The sequence below is a fragment of the Carya illinoinensis genome, chromosome 15, assembly GCF_018687715.1.
Source record: "Carya illinoinensis cultivar Pawnee chromosome 15, C.illinoinensisPawnee_v1, whole genome shotgun sequence".
Taxonomy (NCBI): domain Eukaryota; kingdom Viridiplantae; phylum Streptophyta; class Magnoliopsida; order Fagales; family Juglandaceae; genus Carya; species Carya illinoinensis.
In genome coordinates, this window is record NC_056766.1 from 28,979,829 (window position 1) to 29,002,898 (window position 23,070).

Here is a 23,070-nt window from a genome sequence, read left to right on the forward strand (position 1 = left end):
TATACACACCCTTTTTCTGATACAAGAGTTGATAGTGGGTAAGTTATCAGAAAACACTCCTCAATGAGTGAAATAAGAACAATACAGCGCAAACTATATCTCTCAAAATGAACAAGAATTAAGGCTCAATGCTTAGAGAAGAGAGAATGAAAGCTTTGAATGAATGTTGTATGCTCTTGGTGTTGTAAATGTAAAGCTCTCAAATGATCTATTTATAGGCATATGAGACTTCATATTCAAATTTAAAAAAATTCACATGTCAAAGACAACATCATTCACTTTTTCAAAAAATTCAAATAAAAGGTTCTTCCTTTTCAATTGTCAAAGACAACATCATTCATTTTTCAAAAACTTCAAACCTAATCTTTTACTTTTGGCATATGACAAAAAGAGCACACTTTCCTTTTTCAAAAATTCAAATCTAATCTTTTACTTTTTGCATATGACAAAAGGAGCACACTTTACTTTTCAAATTTTTCAAACAAAATCATCTACCTTTTGTATAAGTCTAAAAAAGCATCGATCACTTTTGAAAATATTCAAATAAAACATGCACATGTGAAAGATGACAATCAATCATCTTTAATATTTTCAAAGTTCAACCCTTTAATCAAGGTATGCACATGTGAAAGATGACAATCAATTATCTTTCAATATTTTCAAATTTAATTTTCAAAATATTCATGCATATGTTGAAAATGTATTTTAATGCTTTATGATAAAATATTAATTTTGAGCCTTAATCCTAATTTCGAATTTAAGAGATTTACAACATTACTCTATGACTTTAATGTGAACTTGTTCCCTTCTTGCTCATGCTTATTTCCTTGATGTACTTGACTCCATTGTGTAGACAACTTGAACTTGAGACTCCTTTATTCTTTGAATTCATTTGTTATCATCAAAATCCATGTGTAGATATATAATTACACAAAACTTGAAACCTTGGGTTCAACAAAAGCCATAAAAGGGCAAGCAATGGCGAATTTTGTAGAAGAATTCTCAGGTTTTCCCCAGGAAGTGGTGATAGCACCGACAGGAAAGCCCTGGTTATTGTTTATAGATGGTTCGTCCTGCCAAACAAGCGGAGGCATGGGAATACATTTACTGAGCCCCGTCGGTCAGGAACGGTATTACATGATCACACTGGCGTTCAAAGTCACGAACAACGAAGCTGAGTATGAAGCATTGATAGCGGGCTTGTCTGTGGCCACCCAGATCGGGGCAACCGAAGTAGACGCCAGGTCGGATTCACTAGTAGTAAATCAAGTTTTGGGCGTGTACGCTGCAAAGGGCGAAAAGTTGAAGAAATATCTGGCACGAGTTTGGAAAATACGCGATCTCTTCTCGTACTTTGCTATAACTCAGATACCAAGGGCGGACAACGAGGTCGCAGACAGATTGGCACGAGCAGCATCAGGAGGGGAAGAAGTACCCCTACCATGGCCAGTCGAGAGAAGGGTTGTCGAGGTCCCAGCTGTAGGTGTCGAAGTAGGAGTTCTGGGGTCAAGTACCCCAGACTGGGCGAGCAGTATAGTGGAGTACTTGGATGGAGGAAAATTGCCAGAAGCAAGAGAAGAGGCAAGGAAGATAAAGAAAAGGGTGGCTAGGTTCCTACTCCTCGATGGAATCCTTTATAAAAGAGGTTTCTCCATTCCTTTACTGCGATGCATCTCCGCACAAGAAGCACAGTATATCCTAGCTGAGATACACGAAGGGATATGTGGAAACCACAGTGGGGGAAGAACCTTGGCCAGGAAAGCGGTCCGGGCAGGCTATTACTGGCCTAATGCTCTGAGGGATGCGCAGGAGTTCTCTAAGAGGTGTGCAAAATGCCAGACTTACACACCTATACCGCATGCCCCTCCGGAGGAATTAGCATCAGTAATAGCACCATGGCCATTCACCCAGTGGGGGGTAGATCTGGTGGGACCCTTCCCACCAGGAAAAGGTGGTGTTAAATTCATGATAGTTGCCGTCGACTATTTTACAAAATGGGCAGAAGCGGAGCCCTTGGCGACAATCACAGGCAAAGCTGTAACAAAGTTCTTGTGGAAAAATGTCGTCTGCAGGTTTGGGATTCCCCACAGTATTGTAACCAATAATGGGCACCAATTTGATTCAGATCACTACAGAGAATGGTGCACGGAGTTAAGGATCAAGGCAAAGTACTCCTCCCCAGGCCACCCCCAAGCAAATGGTCAAGCTGAAGCAACCAACAAGGTGTTATTCTCAATCCTTAAGAAAAAGGTCGTGGAGAAGAAAGGAGATTGGGCGGACGAGCTGCTAGGAGTACTCTAGGGGTATAGAACTACAGCAAAAACTCCAATAGGGGAATCCCCGTTTACGTTGGCTTACGGATGCGAGGCAGTCACAGCAGCGGAAATATGGCTGCCAACCTACAGAACAAGCCATTTCTCGAGTACTCAGAATGACAAAAAAATAGAAGAATACCTCGACTTACTCAAAGAAGAAAGAGAGATAGCCGAGACTCGAATGCTACAAGAAAAGAGGAAAGATGCGCAGTACTTCAACAAAAGAGTAAGGGCCAGGATCTTTAAAGTGGGCAACCTGGTTTTGAAGAAGAGTGGGGTAACTACCCAAGGTGAGGGAAAAATGGGACCCTGATGGGAAGGTCCTTATCTAGTAGTAGCCAACAACCGGCCTGGATCGTACAGATTGAAAGACAGCGAGGGCAAGGAACAACCGCACCCATGGAACGCAGAGCATTTGAAGAAATTTTATCAATGATTTTTGTAGTGCTCATTGATTTAAAAGTCCCTTATCTTTATTTCTGTCTGAATGTTTGAGTTATCACTATTTATGAATATATTCCATTTCATTTATTAAAAAGTTCTGTACAGAAAAAAACGTTCCAAGGGAAAAACATAGGTGCCATGAAAAAAGGGCATGTAGGTCCTTAGACCACGCCGACCCTAAACATCAAAGACAAGCCTTAGCAGCTTGTGGTGCCATGAAAAAAGGGCGCGTAGGTCTTCAGACCACGCCGACCCTAAACGCCAAAGACAAGCCTTAGCAGTTTGTAGTGCCATGAAAAAAGGGCGAGAAAGGACAGGGACCGCTCGGCCCTAAACACCAAAGACAAGCCTTAGCAGCTTGTGGTGCCATGAGATAAGGGCGCGTAGGTCCTCAGACCACGCCGACCCTAAACGCCAAAGACAAGCCTTAGTAGCTTGTGGTACCATGAAAAAAAGGCGCGTAGGTCTTCAGACCACACCGACCCTAAATACCAAAGACAAGCCTTAGCAGCTTGTCGTGCCATAAAAAAAGGGTGCGTAGGTCCTCAGACCACGCCGACCCTAAACACCAAAGACAAGCCTTAGTAGCTTGTGGTGTCATGAAAAAAGGGCGCGTAGGTCCTCAAACCACACCGACCCTAAACACAAAAGACAAGCTTTAGCAGCTTGTGGTGTCATGAAAAAAGGGCGCATAGGTCCTCAGACCACGCCGACCCTAAACACCAAAGACAAGCCTTAGGAGCTTCTAGTGCTATAAAAAAAGGGCGCGTAGGTCTTCAGACCACGCCGACCCTAAACGCCAAAGACAATCCTTAGCAGCTTGTGGTGCCATGAAAGGTCAGGGACCGCTCGACCCTAAACACCAAAGACAAGCCTTAGCAGCTTGTGGTGCCATGAAAAAAGGGCACGTAAGTCCTCAGACCACGCCGATCTTAAACACCAAAGACAAGCCTTAGCAGCTTGTAGTGCCATGAAAAAAGGGCGCGTAGGTCCTCAAACCACGCCGACCCTAAACCCTAAAGACAAGCCTTAGCAGCTTGTGGTGCCATGAAAAAAGGGCTAGAAAGGTCAGGGACCGCTCGGCCCTAAACACCAAAGACAAGCCTTAGCAACTTGTGGTGCCATGAAAAAGGGGGCCGCGTAAGTCCTTAGACCACGCCGACCCTAAACACCAAAGACAAGCCTTAGCAGTTTGTGGTGCCATGAAATAAGGGTGCGTAGGTCCTCAGACCACGTCGACCCTAAACACCAAAGACAAGTCTCAGCAGCTTGTGGTGCCATGAAAAAAGGGCGTATAGGTCCTCAAACCACGCCGACCCTAAACACCAGAGACAAGTCTCAACACCTTGTGGTGTCATGAAAAAAGGGCGCGTAGGTCCTCAGACCACGCCGACCCTAAACACCAAAAACAAGCCTCAGTAGCTTATGGTGCCATGAAAAAAGGGCGAGTAGGTCCTCAGACCACGCCGACCCTAAACACCAAAAGCAAGTCTCAGCAGCTTATGGTGCCATTAAAAAGATGAGAAGCAAAGAAACGCATAAGCCAAAAATGCTCAATAAACAAATCAAAGTCCGAAATTACAAGTGTGTAACAAATATTGAGAAACAATGTTGTTTTTCATGGTCAAATACAAAAAATGGGTTTAACAAAAATGGGAAGGGGCATTCAAGGGGCATCTTCAGGCTAAAAGGCTCGAGGCACGTTAGCAAAAACGTCAGGCATCTCTTTCCGCCCGAACTCGTCAACCACACGAAGGGAAGTTTCCTCAGGGTAGAACAAATTCTGGTCAAGAATCCTGAGCTTGGCGGCAGGATCAGCCAAAAGATGGTCCCTTAACCTCCTAATGTCGCTGCCATACCCAAAAGCGAAGGCATCATCCCTCGTAGCACGGACATGGGCTAACTGGTCGCGAAGCCATGCGACCTCTTCCCGAGTAGCAATCAGCTCCCCCTCCTTCTTGAACAGACTCCGCTGGCTGGCACCAAGGGCCAAGTTTGCCTCCCGAAGACTCTCCTTGGAGGACCTGCAGCTGTCTTGAGAATGGGCCAGGTCTGCACGAAGAGAGGACAGTGCCTCATCATGGGCGGCAAGACGAGAGCTTTCAGCCTTAAGACTTTCCTGAGCCTCCAAAAGTTGCAGCCTGGTAGAATCCCTCTCCGAAAGGAGAATTGACGAGGCAAAGTTGGCCTTGGCCTTGGCCTCATTTGCTAGGCAGGCTGCTTCATGCTGCCAGAGGAGTTCAGCCTCGCGTATCTCCAGATCACCCTGCAAAGAGTGGGAGTAGCTCTCGGATTGCTCCAATAGGATTTTCAGCTCCTCCCTATCCTCAACTAGAGCAGCCAATTTAACCCTGTCCGTCCGCCAACTCTCCAAGGCACATTTGGCTATGTAGCATAGCTGGCGACGCCCCCTGACCTCCTCGAGATGGGCATGGTTGGCAACAATCCATGCCGCCAAGTCATTGATCCCCTGCCAAAAAAACAAATCATTGATCCCCTGCCAAAAAAAAAAAAAAAAAGGTCACCAACATAAAAAAAGCCGAGGCAAAGGTATGAAATAAGTGTGTACAAGAAAGGACACAAAATACAATACCTCAGAAAGCCAATTTTTTAGACAATTTGCCATCTGGGCAGTGGCCTCTGCCTGAGAGTAGGCTGATGTTGAAGAACCACCACCACTAGTATCATCCCTCACGATCTTGCTAGGGGCTAGAAGATTTTCTCCCTCGGGCCTCGCGGACAGAGCCATCGTCCTCCCCGATGGGTTAACCAAGCACAAGGGGGGCAGAGAAGGTGGTAGTTGAGCCAAGTCAGCATCACAAAGAAGGGCTTCTTCCTCCAAAAAATTTGCCCACTCTTCCTCAAGGAAGGAGTCAGTATCCCCGCCAACAGAGGAGGCATAGGTAGGAAGAAGAGAAAGTCCAGGGCCACTGCCAATGGGCGAAGGGGTTTTCCCCCAGAGATGGTGTCCAGCAAGCTCTCTGGGGAAGTTAGGCGTGAACCAACCTCGCCGCTTGTTTCATTTAGGTGGGGAGGGACGTCCCTTGTGGTGCCTTCTGCCTCATCCGCAAGTAAGGCGCCTGGCGTTTCCCCGTGGCCGCCAGGGGGCAAAACAGTGGCCGCCTATGCAGGGGTAGCAGTAGTAGAAGGGGGCGAGCAAGCTCCCACTGAAGTGATTGAGTCGAGATTGAGGGCCGCAACCACTCTGGCACTTAACTCGAACTGACTCGCCCGCCCTGCCAACACAAGAAACTCAAAGGTAGGGGCAGATGTTGGGGCGGGCTATTGTGTCTCAGACATGGCCTGGGGGGAGGAAGCCAGGCCAAAAAGGGTCAGGCCGGCTAAACTCTCCACGTCTCTCAGGCTGCGAGAACGTGGCAGTGACAGGGATGGCGGTGGCAAGGAGGGCCTAGTGGTACTAGGCGGGGTAGAGCCCTGGCTGTGACCCTCCCCCGAAGATACTGCAAGGACCTCCAGTTGGGACGATAGGGACTCAGCGGCAGCCAGTTGCAGAGACCCAAGAGAGGATGTGCCCTCTTGCGACACCAAGTCTTGGGTGCCCCTTGAGGGCGCCAGCATCTCCTGTAGAGCAAAAGAAGGCGGAGAGGGACTTCCAGAGCGAGCCTTCTTTTGGCGGCCGCTCGCTTCATTTTTCTTCTTGGTCCTCTTCTCTCTCTTCTCGGCGGCCACCTCCTTTTCTCCATCGTTCTTCCTTTTGCTCCTCTTTTCCCTCTTCTCAGCGGCCTCTTCCTCCTCCTCCTCTTCCAAACGCTTCTTCTGCTTAGAGGGTTGAGACCTTGAGGTTTTATCAGTGGACTTCGGCAGGGGAGGAGGAATGGTGTCTGTAATCATGAAGTCGCGCCCTTGAACAAAAGACCAGTTGGGGGACTTCAAGAACCGATCAATGTGGGTGGCGGTCAGCAAGTTGTCAGTCCAGAGCACCTCCGGATTAGCTTTGGCCCAAGAATCAACTGTCGCGATTCGAGCCAATTCACGACGCGACAAGGCCGGCATCTTACGCCATAATTCCTTCTCATCGAGAAGAGGGCGCCAAATCGTTCTATTTGGGAAATCAAAGAAAACTTCTTCCGTGCCGGGATATTCTCAATTTTGGCCGGAGACATAGAAGAACCTAGTGGTCCACACCTTGGCATTGGAGTAGCGAGTCTCGTACCGGCCAACGTCTGCCCATCATCTTTTCTACGGAAGCCGAGGACATTGCCCTTGGAGGCTTCCCTCAGGTTATAGAAATAAAAAACCAGCGAAGACTGTGCCCTCAGGGATCGCGAAGGGGCTTTCAAAAACCTCACCTTCAACATAAGAAGCCATTGGAAAAAGATTGTAAGAAAAGAGCAAGAAGAGGCAGAGAGCTTAACAAGGAAAAGAGTGAAGAGGCAGAGAACGTAACAGGGGAAGGAATAAGAGGCAAGGAAAAGAATGAAGTTTTGAAGGGTAGTGAAATGCGAAAGGCCAAACGGAAAGAAAAAGTAACTACGCAAGAAGACTAACCAACACCAGTAAACAGTCTGTCTTCTCTACCACAATAGCGGGAAATGATATTAAATCTACGGTTCTTCGTAGCCAAATCTTTATAGGGGGAAGGAAATAACATAAAACATCTAGAGGGTGTAACGGGCCAGAAAACACAAAAAGGCTGTGGGTTGTTTGGGCCCATGACCATTTCCACATAATTTCCAAGTACCCAAGCCCATGCAGTCACACCTAGCACTTTCACAGCAACAAGATCGGTCGAAAATAAATTCCATCCGCCAGAAGGCGAATAGAATTGGCGGGGTAGCTGGAGGAACCATTCCAACTAGGGGGCCCTAGAGCATATAAAAAGAGCCCATAATACATTAAACACCAAGAAGTCCAGAGTTTGGGTCCAGCATGAGTCCAAACATCACGAAGGGATAGATAAAAGGAATTCGAAAAGAGACATACATGGCGCCACCTTTAACAGAAGGATAAAAACAGCAAAAAGTGATATGATTATTCAAAATCTTAAGCATTGATCTGTGCCGATAAATCAATGATCAGTAATTTAAAATTCTAAAACTTTAATTGAATTTGATTTTGAAAAATCAAGAAGGTGATCGAAGACAATTGAAAAGTAGGGAGATTGAGAAATTGGATAGAACCTCATATTGAGTACACATCAGTCTGCAGCCTATAATTGAGTCATCAGTCAAGTCTTCCCAAGTTTATAGTCTTTGGCCTTAATTTCTAAGTCATCGGTCAATGTTGAGGTGTCTATATAAACTCTTTAAGAACAACTTCGCTTAGACGCCTAAACGTGAAAGGGGGTTTGGAATTTTTGGGTGGTGGCTAATGTTGGCAGCCTTGTTTCATATATGGGTCCCACTTTTTACAATCAACAGTGCTTACACACTCTAGACCTTGTACAAATCATTTTCCAAAATTCAAAAATTGAACAAAAGTTATCTATTTAGTGAAATGCCAAAACATAAAAATGGAAAAAAAAAAGTTACTAATTTTTTTTTTCGGGGAAAACATATATTAAGGGCTGGTTTGGATTCAAAGATGAGATGAGATGGTTTTAAATAAAAGACGAAAGTTTTTATATTATAAAATTAAAATATTGTTGGAATTTAATTTGTTAGAATTTAATTTTTAAATATAATTTTTATTTTGAAATTTATAAAGGTTGAATTATTTTTTATGTTTTATTTAGAAGTTCAGAAAAATTGTAATAATCAGATAATAATTAAATGAAAAAATTAAAGAATTAAAATTAAAAAGTATTTACACTTATAGTATTTGATATTGAGATGAGATGTAAGCATCTCTCCATCCAAATCAGGCCTTAGCCTAAAGAAAGCACGATGTATTATTGGCTCTAGTGTTCACACAAAACACGTTGAACGTATATTACCAAACTTTGGAAGACCTTGACTAATGATTCTGTGATAGGCGACTTGGAATAATAAATATGTATTTAAGGTACAAGTCCTGTGTAGGATTTTTCAAAAATGTGGGACCATCGTGACAAAGTAGATTTTTTTTATATGGGTCTCACTTTTTACAATGAGCAGTGCTCTCACACTCTAAACTTTGTACAAATTATTTTCCAAAATTTAAAACTTGAACAAAGTATATCTATTTAGTGAAGTGCCAAAAAATAAAAATGGGAGGGAAAACATAGATTAAGAGACTAACCCAAGACTTTGGCATCAATAACATTATTAAATAAGACCATTCCATGAAGTACTTGTAACGATGCTCACTAACCATATATAAGTACATCACTTGCGATATGCATTTCAAATAAAATTTGACAACACGGTTCCATGCATGTCTATAATTAAAAATATTTATCGTGTAGAAATATCTACGTACACTTAAAAAATATTTATCTTAATTTTATAGATTCTTTTAAATATATTTTTATTGTAGTTTTTAGATTTCTTTTTTTTTTGTATGGGTGTTGACATGGCATTTTTATGTCATGTGTCAAGTTCGGATTTGTTAAACTAGTTTTGAATAGATGAATTAACGGTAGAAAGACGAGGACTTAGTTATAAAAATTCACATACTCATTGAGAAAATTATTAATAATTTAAACCCGGTGGAGTGATTTACAAATAGACTAAAGCCTCGTTTGGATGTTGAGAAGAGATGAGAAATTTGTGAATAGTAATAATTATAGTAAAATAATTTTTGAATAGTAATAAAGTGGTTTGAGCTAATATGGAGTTTTATAGGATTTTGAAAAAAGAGAAAAAAAATTAAATAAAAATATTATAAAGTTAAAATATTATTAGAATATAATTTTTTAATATAATTTTTATTTTAAAATTTCATAAAATTAAATTATTTTTGTGTTTTATTTAAAAGTTTTAAAAAATTATAATAATTAAGTAATTATTAGATGAAAAAAAAATTAAAAATTAAAATTAAAAAATATTTATATTTATGATATTTGAATATTGAGACTACGTTCGTCCAGAAGCTAGACACGACTTATCAAAAATAGCAAGAAGCTAGATACAATGCATTATTGCTTTCCTTTCCTTTTAAGACTTGATTGATGACTCCGTGATAGGGCTAAAGACTTGAGTCAATGCTTTCCTTTCCTTCTAACCAGACCAAGACTAGTATGTGTGTTATACATACATACATACATACATATATATATATATATATATATATATATATATATATATATATATATATATATATATATGTGTGTGTATGATAGTGGTTCTAGGCTGCCACTAGCATTAATAACCGTCAGTGTCACCTAGCACAAATTTTATTTTTTATTTTTTTCTTTTTTTTTAATATTTTTTAATATATTTAAATACTTTTAAAAAAAAAAAAGACACCAATACATTAAAAGTCATTTACTTAATCATTAAATAAAAAAAAAGTAAAAAAAAAAATTAAATACATAAGATGTCAAAATAAGTGGACAAACTCAGATAACATGGTACGTAGCATTTTCCATATGTATATAATATATATATATATAGTCTACAAGATTCTTTCTATAGTTATTTCTAGTCTTATCATTGCATTGTTTACTAATTTCTAGTAAATAGAAATTTATTAAAGAAAATGATAAATGAACGATCCATTTATCATTTTCAAGTTTTCAAATTTTTAATTACTTATCTCCGCATCCACATTTTGAGATAAAATTTAAATTCCATCCTAAATAAATACTTTTAGGGATGAATTAAATTTCATCCCTAAAAGATTTTTTCTCTAAAGATCAAAATCTAGAGTTCTATTATTCAGTTACGTATCAAAAATCAAGAAGGTGAAGACAATTGAAAAGTAGGGAGATTGAGAAATTGGATAGAACCTCATGTGAGTAGTCATCAGTCAAGGTCTTCCCAACTTTATCATTTTTTCATGAAATAATTTAATATATAATGCATATAAATTTTATAGTCTTTGGCCTTAAATTCTAAGTCATCGGTCAAGGTCTTCTCATTAATGTTGAGGTGTTTATATAATTTAATATATAATGCATATAATTTTTTATGGTCTTTGGCCTTAATTTCTAAGTCATCGGTCAAGGTCTTCTCATTAATACGTACATATGATCATTGCTATGTACGTATCAAAAGTAGGGAGATTGATAAATTGTATAGAACCTCATATTGAGTACTCTTCAGTCTACAGCCTATAACTGAGTCATCAGTCAAGGTCTTCCCAAGTTTATCGTTTTTACTTGAAATAATTTAATATATAACGCATTTAAATTTTATAGTCTTTGGCCTTAATTTCTAAGTCATTGGTCAATGTTGAGGTGTTTATATAACTCTTTAAGAGCAACTTTGCTAATTAGACACATAAACGTGAAATGGAGTTTGGAATTTTTTTGTGGTGGCTAATGTTGGCGGCCTTGTTTCAATTATCTTCTATTCATGGTTGTTTGAGGGAGGAGAGAGAAGCTCTCTTGCGATTCAAAGCTTCCATGAACTCCTCATATGATATCTTCACATCTTGGAACTCATCTCAGGAAGGGAGAAATTGTTGCAATTGGGAAAGAGTTGTGTGTGACAACACTACAGGGCATGTAATCAAGCTTCATCTTGATGGTGTATTCCCTAGTGAAAATTCATATCTGAATGCCTCTCTATTTATTCCCTTTCAAGAGCTTAAGTACCTGAATTTGAGTTCCAATGAAATATCTAGATGGGCTCCAAATGAAGGTTTGTTTATATCATAAACAGAGTAGCTAGCTAGGCAATATTATTTTTTGTCTAAATTTTCTATAATTGTCTAAATTGTAGGTTTTGAAAGATTATCTAGATTGAGGAAGCTAGAGGTGCTTGACTTCAGTTGGAATTACATCAATGAAAGCTTCCTGTCATCCTTTGGTCAGATCTTATCGCTCAAGAAACTATATTTGAGATACAACTTAGATCCACCAATCAATATCCCAATCTCAGGTAATTAACCTAAGGTTAGATCCACTAATATATATACATCCATTTGATATGCTATGTCCTATTGATACTTCATGCTATATCCTATTTAACACATTTTAATAATTTTCGTATACATGAAAATTATTTCTCATATCTAAAACACTCATTGCCATTTTAGAGTTTGGAAGGCTTAAGAACCTACAGGAGTTGTATTTGGATAATACCTACATTGACAAAAGCTTCCTCGGTAAAGTTGGAGTTATGACTTCCCTTAATGTATTGACAATGCGAAACTGTGAACTCAATGGAAGTTTGCCCATCATTCAAGGTAAAAAGCCTTATTTTCGCAAAATATTCCTTAGCAAAAATCTCTTAATGGTAGAACTTAATTATTACTCATTTCATTTTGTAGGCTTGTGTGAGCTCATGAATCTACGAGAATTAGATCTCAGCCATAACAATTTTGAAGGGATATTGCCTTCATGTTTGGCAAACATGACAAAACTTCGAATATTTGATATCTCTTCAAATCGCTTTAATGGAAGCATTGATCTCTCCCCTCTACCTAGTTTGAAGTCACTTGAGTACCTTGGTTTATCACATAACTACTTCAACCCAATCACATTCTCCTCATTTTTTAATCTCTCAAAGCTTGAGGTCATATTTAGTGCTGGCAACAACCTGGTTGATGAAACTCTATCTCAAAGATGGATTCCAAGCTTCCAATTAAAGGCTCTCAGTTGTTCAAGCTGCTTTTCTACCAAGTCTAGTAGAATAATTACTAGATTCCTTCATTACCAGTTTGACTTGCAACTACTACTTCTCCCTCACAACACTTTGGAAGGACAGTTCCCCACATGGTTGCTAGAAAACAATACAAGGTTGGCAATTCTTAATTTGGGAAATAACTCATTAACAGGAACTTTGCAGCTCCCCAATCATTATATTCCCAACCTTTTGGTTTTAGATATTTCATTCAATAATATACAAGGTCCAATTCCAACTACTTTTGGTTTAGTTTTTCCAAATCTGGAGCTTTTAAATATTTCTAAAAATGACTTTGAAGGTGTTATTCCTTTTTCTTTTGGTAATTTGGCCTCCTTAAGATATTTAGACATGTCAAGCAATAATTTTTCTGGAACAATTCCAGAGAATTTGACAATGGGTTGCTCCTCCTTAGAGTACCTTAGATTGTCCAAAAATCATTTGAGTGGCCAATTATTTCCTGCAAATTCAAATCTAACAACCCTAGAATCTTTGTATTTGGACAACAACCACTTTTCAGGAGAGATCTCACATAGCATATCTAATCTAACAAACTTGGAAGTAATTGATTTCAGTAATAACAGTTTGTTAGGAATGCTTCCAATATGGATGGGGAACATGACGTCATTGAGAGATATTGCTATCGCAAAAAACCAGCTTGAAGGTCCCATTCCAATTGAGTTATGTAACTTGAGATCCCTTTCATTTTTTGACCTGTCCCATAACAATTTGTTTGGCTCTATACCCTCTTGCTCCAACTGGTCCGAGATCATACATGTTCATTTGAATAAAAATAGGCTATCCGGTCCCATTACCAGTGCATTCAAGGGTTGCTCTACTTTAGTCACTCTAAATCTTAGAGATAACTACCTTACTGGCAATATTCCAAATTGGATCGGCAACCTTTCAAGTTTGAGCATTCTTCTCTTGAAAGCAAATTATTTACAGGGAAAAATTCCATTTCAAATATGTCTTTTAGAAAACCTAAGTTTGTTGGATCTTTCCAAAAATAGTTTTTCTGGTCAAATACCTCATTGCTTGAGTAACATTACATTTGAGCCAACCTACACAAAATCTAAAATATTAGAACTTGGCGTTAACTCTTCCATTAGTTTCAACATGTCATCATTCTTGCAATCTGCAATGATAATGAACAAAGACAACATGTATGTTTTCGATGATCCATATTATATGTTACCAACCGTGGAAGTACTACAAGAAGTGGAGTTCTCAACAAAAAATAGAATTTTCTCCTACAAAGGTGACATTCTCGACTACATGTCTGGGATTGATCTCTCATGCAACAAATTAGAAGGAGGAATTCCACCTGAGCTTGGAGACTTGAGTAACATCCATGCATTGAACCTGTCATTCAACAATCTAACCGGATCAATCCCCACCTCATTCTCGAAACTTAATCAAATTGAGAGTTTGGATCTATCCAATAATAACTTGGATGGTATTATTCCCCCACAATTAATAGAGTTGAACTATTTGGCCGTCTTCGATGTGGCACACAATAACTTTTGGGGGACAACACCAGAAAGAAAAGCTCAGTTTGGTACCTTCGATGAAAGCAGTTACGAGGGAAATCCTCTCCTGTGTGGACCACCACTGCATAAGGCTTGCACTAAAATTCAACCATCATCTAACATTCCAACTGATGACAAGGGAGATGAAGCTTGTGGTTTTATGGACTTGGAACTTTTCTACATTAGCTTTGCAGTGTCTTACATGACAGTGTTGTTGGGAATTGTTGTTATTCTCTATATAAATCCACACTGGCGACGGGCGTGGTTTAACTTTGTTAAATTGTGAATCTCCACTTGCTACTATTTTGTTGTAATCAACACTCGGAAGCTATCTAGCTTTAGAATTGTCTAGCTTTGTGTTTTGATGTTTGCATTTTTGTATGTCATCTGTCTTTCCTTTCTTCAATTTCAAGCTTTTAGTTTAAGTAACATATATGAGACTTGAAAGTTTGCTTTAGCATTGTAACTTTAGTAGTCAATTAGTGACCAATTAGGCAAGATGCTTGAATGATAGATATTCCTTTTCGAGTCAATCTTATGATTTCTTTTCTGCCAATGTTAGTTCATACAAGCTCAAGAAAACAATAAACTATTTCTTATCCAAGTATCAAAGCTCAACTTGGAGAAAACAATAAGCCCAACATATGCAAAGAATTAATAAAGCCAAATTTAAACAAAAATGTAAACATACTAATGTTGAGCTATAAATTAGAATAAGAAATTAGTCAATACTAAAAGTGTGCAACTGATGGTGATTATATTCCAGTAATAATTGATCATATTCCAGAAATAATAAGAGGTTGTTGATCTACTAAGTTATATTCCAGCAATTAAAACCCGGCCCGGTCCGAAACCCGCATTATAAAATCCAGACCATTCCGATGCGGATCCCGTTATGAAATCTTGGTTTCGGGTTTAAAACCCGGTACCCGGATTATATATATGAAAAAAAAAACCCTTCGTATTATTTCAAGCCATGCATCTCTCTATGAGATCTCCATCTGAGGAAAAAAAAAAAAAAAAACCCTTTATCTTATTTCAAGCCGCACATCTCTCTATGAGCTCTCCATCCCTCTCTCGCGGCCTCGCCCATATTTCAAACCCTAGCTCTCTCTCTCTCTCTCTCTCTCTCTCTCTCTCCTAAGCCCAGATCGCAGACCTCTCTCTGCTCAAACCTCTCTCTCTCTCTCGAAACCAGTTTGGAAACAACCCACATAGTGCACTCGAGATGGCCATTTCGTGAAAGGTAGTTTAGATCTTATTGTATATTTTTTTTTTATGGGTTTTTAGCCTTGGCTGCACGTATACTCTGGGCTGGCTGTTTCTTTTGCTTGAGATGTTCATTTCCTAAAAGGTAGTTCAGATCTGCATGTATCTTTTTTTTATGGATTTTTTAGGGTCATATTTGTGCTAGCATATGTTCAAGTTCAGATCTGCAGCAGTTTTTTTTTAAGGTTTTTTTTTCCTTTTATTACTTTGTTAATTTGGGTCTGTTTTGTTTTTATTTCTTTGTGTTTTATGTCCAGATCTAGGGTTCCTTCATTTTTTTTGTTCATTGCAGCCACCATCATGCGATGAAGCCAAAGAGACTAATGAGGATTGTGCCATAGTTCTTGAGCTACCTGAAAGTGACCCTTATTTTGATTAAAAAAAAAGTGATAAATGAAATTAAAATTAAAAATATCTTTCGCTTTTGTTCTTGGTCAAATTTTTGTCTGGGTTTACTTCTTTGAACATTAATAGTGTTCAGTTCTCAATGAAGAAGTCTAATTGCTCCTAATTTAATCTGGAGTTGTTAAGTTTCTATCATTTTTCTCATTTCTTTTAATACCTCTTTTGGCATAAGTTACTTCAAAATAAGGGTTTCAATCCCAAGGAGTGGGTTTTTCTCAAGAGCTCTTCATGTCCTAGTTGGATAAGTGCTACATTGAAAGTGATGCTTCACATAGCAAGAATCATACACTTAGATGAGGTAGATTCTAATTATGCTCTCTAAACTACTTGGTTTTTCACCCTAAGGACCTATTTGAAAGAAAGTCAAAACAATGGGCTTATTCTCTGTTTGGCCTATAGGAAAGTAAAACATTCTATCACATGGGTTTGCTTCCCTTGTTAACTTCCCAAAACTTGTAGTTTCAATGTCTTCCTGGTCTATTTTTGGCACAAAAATGGGGCATGAATAGCAGTAAAGCTTGATTGTTCCTTCAATTTTATGAATGAGTAACTCATGAGGATATAAAGCACATATGAGGTGCAGGTAGAACTTAAGTGGAGCACAACGAACTTTTAAGTGTAAATTATGGAATTGGATTCCAAAAGGACAATTTTTCAATTGATATTCTTTTGGCGATATGTTTGTTGCTCATAGATGAAGGAAACCCACATAATGTACATTTGAATGAACAACCTTTTGTTCTTGATACTTAAAATTTGAGCTACAAACTTTTTTGAAATTTACCAAAACCACCAGTATTGAGGATGTGAAGCAATGGCACACAAAGCCAAATAGGTGTTAGACCAAATCAATAGCAGCTACCTTAAATCATCATCAACTTTTGAAAGCAAGCAGGACTACTTCTTGAGTTGACCATTCTTTTTTTTCTTTTATTTTTTTCAGTTTTTGAACTAGTAATTGTTTTGGATTTATCTGCATTAATAAGGCTTCCATGCCTTATTGCTAGCTTTTGATGATCTGGACATACATATGCATCTTCTATAGATTCCAATGGGTTTCTTTGCTCTGTAATGAGTTATCTCTCTTTGTTTCCATTGCCACTTTTTGATCTACTGTTGCTCGAGAGAGAGCGTTTGTAGATATTACAATCTTTGTTATGCTATTTTGTGTTGGAAATGAAATTCTTATCAAAAATTTCTGTTCTAGTGGCTTTGAAAAGGGTTTTTCTTGCAGTAAGTTCATCCCATTACTGAATGGGATCAAGGTTTCTTATCCTGCTAGGTCTGTTCTTTCTGTTCAAGAGTAAGTTTGCCATTTCCTTTCCTTTCCTTTTTCTCTAGAGAAACTGATAATTTTGTTGAGCTTTTCTAAGTATTCAAAACTTTTGTTTTTTACAGGCTCTCTTTCAATCAGATCACTTGAAGTTGCTACTTGGTGTGAGATTAAATCATTGATAGAAGACCATGCTAATGATTTTATAATTCATATCTTATAATTTTGTGTTTTGTAATGTAATGTGTAAATAACAAAATAATGTAATATGTAGTTGGTTTGCATGCATTTTATTTTTTTCATTTTTCTATATTTTTATTATTTTGGAAAATGTTAGTATTATGCTTTTTAATGATTTAGAAAAGTTTTTCAATAATATAGGCTTTTATAAAAAAATATATATATGATTTTCAATACATTTTTTTAATTTTAAAAACAAATATAGGATAATTATGCTTTACAACATTTTTGTATAAATATGGGTTTTTATTAATATTAGACCCAATGTTTGAAGAAAAAACAATAGGGTTTTATTTTTTAAAAAAAATAATATGCTTCAAAAACTGATTTGTACAACCCGGTATCCGGATTTTCGGGTTTTGAAACCTCGATTCACCCAGGTTTCGGCCTGGGTCTAAAATCGGGTATGTCCGAGCCGAAACCTGGCCCGGATTTGAAACTCAGCAGGGCATACTCGGATTCCCGATTCGGAACCCGGATGAACAATCCTAAATTCTGTATTATGAGTTTTCTCATAAGAAAATGCTATTTAGACTGATAAAATTGATTGATTGTGTTTTTTATTTTTTTATTTTTATTTTTGTAACTTACTGGTCAAAAAAGTGATTATTAGTGAATTGATTTTTTTTTAAATGTTTTAAAATATATAAAAAATGGTTGGGATAAAAACAAAAAAATAAAAAAGTGCATTCGTACTTGTCGGTCAGCTTTCTCAGTTAGAGCTTCTGTTGGTATTGTTGCTCTATTTGTTTCTGAAGAATGGGCACTATGGCTAATTTATTATGTTATATGCAATAAAAAAATTGCTTTTTCATCCTTTTGATTTGATTTATAAAAGTGCGATGTTATACAGGGGAATTGAGGGTAAAAGTGGATGTGAAGACCTCTGATCAGAAGGCTAACACACCATGTTCGAAGCATTCTGCCACATAGCAGCATAGAAGGAGCAAAATCAATGACAGGCAGGTCTTCCTTCCTTAGATTGTAGGCCTATTTCTCATTTCTCTCTTTATATCTGTATTTACTGCATCTAGACTATAGTGATTATGACCTTCTTGATTCCTGCTTTATAATCCTTCCCTTCTTTCCGTTACTTATTTGCCACTTGAATGTGAATGCAAAAGTGAATGATACAACTTCAAAGTTCTCAAGGGCACTACCGTGAAGGTCTTGTGTGCTTGGAGGGTTGGTAGTGCTGCCATAGCAGTATAAGGTCTCTGATAAATTTTCTTTCCGTACACATGCAAGTTTTGATAATGTAATGTAGCAACGTTGTCAGCGTCGTTGTGTCACGATGGTGTAGATGGCTTGGATTAGAGAGTTAGTAGTAGAGTCTAAACTAATAGTGCTTGAGAAAGAGGGAGAGAACTTTCGTATTTCAGAGCAGGGATGGAAGGTGAAACACAATGTGTCGGTGGGTCGCAATACAATCCTCTGGTTTGTGAAAGTGATGGAGGAGTGTCTGAGAGGGGGGAAGAAGGATGTGTACTCGGTGATAAGGGAGGGCTATCGAAGCTTTGTTGCTCAACAGTGTGCGAACAACCGTGGGAGGTATTTGTCGATTGTAGAGTACGGCCAGGCAAGAAGAAGGTGTCTGCTTTGTTTCCCCCAAGGCGAAGATGGATGGGGACGGAGAAGTTTGAAGGAGCTTATCTCGGAGATGGCCCAGTCCAAGGGTATTAGTCATGGAACTGTCGGAGGAGCTCAAGTGAGTAGAGTGGATAGGAGGGCGAGAACCTTCGATCAATCCTTTACGAAGGTACTAACAATGGTGGGACAAAGACATGCCCAGAGGAGACCTGGTGGAGATATTGGGGTGGAGCGTCGAGCACCACAACATTTACGGGGTGTAGAGTTTGGCAGGTCATGAGTTGGGCAAGAGGCGTGGGAGACTAGCAGACGTATGCTAGAGTTGCAGGGTCAAGTGAGGACAATGTAGAAGGAGATGGAGGAACTGTGTAGATACGTCGAGTTGAGAAAGGAAAATATTTGGAGGTGGGAGGAAGTAAAAGGACAAAAAGAGAGGGGCTCAGGGCATGGTGGGCCTTCTTCTAGTAAGACAAATGGGCCTTAGCCCGTTCGGCATAAAGTTAAAGAGGTGGTAGCTGTGAATAGGGCCCAGCCCAAGGGATCAAAAGGTCTGTCTAATGAGATGGGTCTCTCAGCCCAGAAGAATGAGCCTCTGCCTCTGCCCAGTTCGCTCAAAGAGCTGGTCATTCCAGCCTCTTCATATGGCGGGATTGGTGTTAGGCCTAGGCTCCCTCAGCCCAGTTGTGTTTCTAACATCTTTAAGCCTGTCATTCCCGAACCTCAGTGACCTGATTCTTTCCAGGTCTGCAATCTGAACTGTGACTAACTTGTAAAGTACATTCCCAAGACCATATCGTGCTTAACGCCAATGGAAAGGGTTCCGGCGAGCATACAGACAACACCAATGGTGGTAGTGGGTTTCGGCGAGCATACAGACAATGCCCATGTGGTCCTGGAGGCTTTGAGCAAATTGTTCTCTGTGCCGAAGTAGGTTATGGGATCTCCATCGAGCCTAGAAGGGTGCTCTTCACTGATGGGAGGTCAGACGTTGCCGATAAGCCCAATAGACATGGGCGTGGGTACTTTGGAAGTTTCTATTCAACCAGAACTTGATTTTGAGGTGGAGGATGAAGAGGGGGAGGGCTTGGATGACCTAATGCACTCGGTGGATGGGGACTTTGTGTTCCCCGATGTGCGTGGACAGTTGGGGTTGGATGATATCACTTTGGAAAGCGTAAATCACGGAAATCAGATTATTAGGCTGGAGGAGCCTGTTCCATTGAGTTTTTGCTTTCCAGCTCGACCAAACATTTCAGATTGAGTCTTTCATAAGTTGAAAGAGATCCAGAAATTTGTGGGAATTGAATGTGATGGGTATGAGGAGTGAGTTTTTGCTCTGTTCACAGCAATTGAAGCGGGACATAAACAAAAAAGTAAAGTTGAATCGAAGAAGCATCGGGAACTTAAAAGATTGACGTGGTTGATGAATATAAAGGGTAGTGCCAGCAGGGGTAGGGTGAAGGGGAAGGGGCTGGCCTTTGCTCAATGAAGCCAAAGATTGTGTCATGAAATGTCTGTGGGCTAAACGACATTAATAAGTGGCTGCGGATTAGAAACTTGTTACGGGAGTGGAAAGTGGACATTGTATCTTTACAAGAGACAAAACTGAAAATGATTGATAGGAGAATTGTGCGAAGTTTATGGAGTGGAGTTCATGTCAATTGGGCTATCTTGGCCTCAAATGGGGCATCGGGAGGGGTAGTGGTGATGTGGGATAGGCGGGTGGTGGAGAGAGTGGAGGATTTTATTGGGCATTACACAGTAGCATGCTCATTTAAGTGTGTCTCCGATAACTTTCTATGGGCTTTTGCAGGTGTTTATGGTCCTAATTTAGACACGGATAGAAGATTGTTGTGGGAAGAACTTACTGGGATCCATAACTGGTGGGAACTCCCTTAGTGTATAGGGGGAGACTTTAATGTGGTAAGATTCCCAAGTAAAGGTTCTGGTAGTAGAAGCTGTAGTCAGCTATGGAGGAGTTCTCGGAGTGTATTTTTGACCTGAACTTGGTGGATTTGCCATTAGCAGGGGGTACTGCGACTTGGTCCAATAATCAGTCATTGTCTCGACTGTATCGTTTCTTAATTTCACCAGAGTGGGAAAGCCATTTCCCATATTTATGGCAAAAGAGTATGCCTCGCATTGGCGTGGATCATTGGCCTATTTTTCTCAATTGTAGAGGAGTTTGGAAGGGGCGGCGGCCTTTTAAATTGGAGAATATGTGGTTGAAATTGGAAGGGTTTGTGGATAGTGTCAAACAATGGTGGACTTCTTATCAGTTCCCAAGTACCCACAGTTTCATTTTTGCAGGTAAATTGAAAGCTCTTAAAAGAGATCTAAAAGTGTGGAACGTGGAGTTGTTTGGTAATGTTGAGGAAAACAAAAAAATAAAGCTGTTGGAACTTTAGGCGATCGAGAGGCTGCAAGAGTTACAACCACTTACTCAGGAAGAACAAGATCGAAAGGCCGAGTTGGTTGCAGATGTTGAGAGATTGATATTATTATAAGAGATGTCTTGGCATCAAAACTCTAGGGCATTATGGTTGCGGGAAGAAGACTGAAGCATGAGTTTCTTCCACAGAATTGCAAACTCACATCAGAGAAATAACAACATTGAGATGCTGAAAGTTGATGGGGTGGAATGTATAAATGAGCAGGCAATCCACAATCATGTTGTTGATTTCTATGAAAACTTACTAACAGAGCAGGTAAGATGGAGGCCTCCACTGAATGGGATGGACTTTGATACTATCAGGACGAGCGATATGTCATGCTTGGAAAGGGATTTTGAGGAATTAGAGGTATATGAAGTAGTGAGGAAAATGGCTAGGGAAAAGGCTCCAAGACCGGATTGCTTCTCTATGGGTTTTTTTCAAGACTGTTGGGAAGTGATATAAGGAGGACCTTATGAAGGCTTTTCAGGAGTTTTTCTGGGCTAGAAAATTTGAAAAAATTATTAACACCACTTTCCTTGCATTGATTTCTAAAAAAGTCGGGGCTACGGAAATTAAGGAGTTTCGGCCTATTAGTCTAGTAAATAGGGTGTATAGGATAATATCCAAAGTTCTTGCAAACAGATTGAGTGAGGTGATGGGGAAGATTGTTACACAACCTCAAAATGTTTTTGTAAAAAGAAGATAGATTTTGGATGCAGTGTTAATTGCTAATGAATGCCTTGATAGTACAATGAAAGCCTGGAACACATGGATCATGTGCAAACTTGACATGGAAAAAGCTTATGAGCATGTTAACTGGGATTTCCTACTTCTTTTGCTTAGGAGGTGTGGATTTGGGGAGCAATGGAGGGTGTGGATTCATTGGTATATATTTTCGACAAAGTTCTCCGTGTTGGTAAATGGAGTCTCAATGGATTTTTTTCAGAGCACACGTGGATTGAGACAAGGGGACCTGTTGTCATCTTTGTTGTTTCTTTATTGTTATGGAAGCTCTAAGCAGGATGCTCTCGGTAATGGTTGAAAATAACTAAGCCCATGTAAAATACGTCTCCAGCTAAATATTCACTTAATATAATTTTAACAAAATCTATTAAAGTAAACTGCATAATTTCTTTTAATAAAATAGACTTGATTAGATTTAAAGCGGCCAAAATAAAATTAAACACTTACTATTTACTATTGAAATTTAATTGTAAAATATTTTATACCAACTAATATAATTTTAATCTTTAACTAATTTCTTTTAAATAAACTTTTTGGGCTAATATAAAGTTGGACTAAGCCCACTTAAAATAACATAATAGTCTTCTGCAATCAAACTCAGGCCCATCGTAAAATCAAGCCCAACAAAAATAAAAGTTCAAACATCATGCTTTGGCTTATAATTCAAAGGGCATAAATGTAATATCATCTCGAAAAACATATAATACTTTCTGCGTAAGAAGCTCTACGGGAGAGAAACAAATCCTGTCCTATTTTGAAAACAAAGCAGAAGAAATCCTTTCCTATGTTGAAAACAAAGCAGATGCTCATTACGGGCAGCAAAGGGGTTGCACGGCAGAGGCTTACCGAGAGAGGAGGGGACACTCGACGGAGCAGGGAGCTGGGCGGAGGTCGAAGGTGGTCAGCGCGGAAGCAGAGCACTGAGAGAGAGAGAGAGAGAGAGAGAGATAGGCCAGCACTTTCTATGGTTGGGCGTGGGATTACCAGAGCGGCATGGGGGTGACTGGAGGTGACACAGCCAGCACTTTCTATGGTTGGTCTAGGTGTTTTCGGGCGAGATAGGCTAGACCAGGTTCACGCGTATGGGCCCTCCTTTGATGGTTCTCGGCATGCAGGTAGGCACGAGGTGGACGGTGGAGGAGCCTCTGTCAT

General features: G+C 39.5%; 2 protein-coding genes across 2 annotated transcripts; one reads left to right on the forward strand and one right to left on the reverse strand.

The window, feature by feature from the left end:
• Positions 1-4,390: 4,390 nt before the first annotated feature.
• On the reverse strand, positions 4,391-5,514 carry LOC122297617. The gene is made up of 2 exons (XM_043107728.1): positions 5,353-5,514; positions 4,391-5,256 (listed from the first exon to the last, which is right to left on the reverse strand). Exons 1-2 carry the CDS (start codon positions 5,506-5,508, stop codon positions 4,444-4,446), a joined length of 969 nt encoding a protein of 322 aa, XP_042963662.1. The 5' UTR covers positions 5,509-5,514; the 3' UTR covers positions 4,391-4,443.
• Positions 5,515-11,030: 5,516 nt separating this feature from the next.
• Positions 11,031-14,495, forward strand: LOC122295420 (receptor-like protein 15). The gene is made up of 4 exons (XM_043104427.1): positions 11,031-11,446; positions 11,528-11,686; positions 11,844-11,993; positions 12,078-14,495. The coding sequence occupies exons 1-4, from the start codon at positions 11,095-11,097 to the stop codon at positions 14,246-14,248; spliced, it is 2,832 nt and encodes a 943-aa protein (XP_042960361.1). The 5' UTR covers positions 11,031-11,094; the 3' UTR covers positions 14,249-14,495.
• Positions 14,496-23,070: the final 8,575 nt, after the last annotated feature.

Excerpts from the sequence above, each read along its gene's own strand:
- LOC122297617 (XM_043107728.1), bottom strand. The coding sequence starts at position 5,508 with ATGGCTCTGTCCGCGAGGCCCGAGGGAGAAAATCTTCTAGCCCCTAGC. Across the intron at positions 5,257-5,352 it reads TAAAAAATTGGCTTTCTGAG|GGGATCAATGATTTGTTTTT; the intron begins GTATTGTATTTT and ends TTTTTTTGGCAG.
- LOC122295420 (XM_043104427.1), top strand. The coding sequence starts at position 11,095 with ATGGAGTTTGGAATTTTTTTGTGGTGGCTAATGTTGGCGGCCTTGTTT. Across the intron at positions 11,447-11,527 it reads TAGATGGGCTCCAAATGAAG|GTTTTGAAAGATTATCTAGA; the intron begins GTTTGTTTATAT and ends TCTAAATTGTAG. Across the intron at positions 11,994-12,077 it reads AAGTTTGCCCATCATTCAAG|GCTTGTGTGAGCTCATGAAT; the intron begins GTAAAAAGCCTT and ends TTCATTTTGTAG.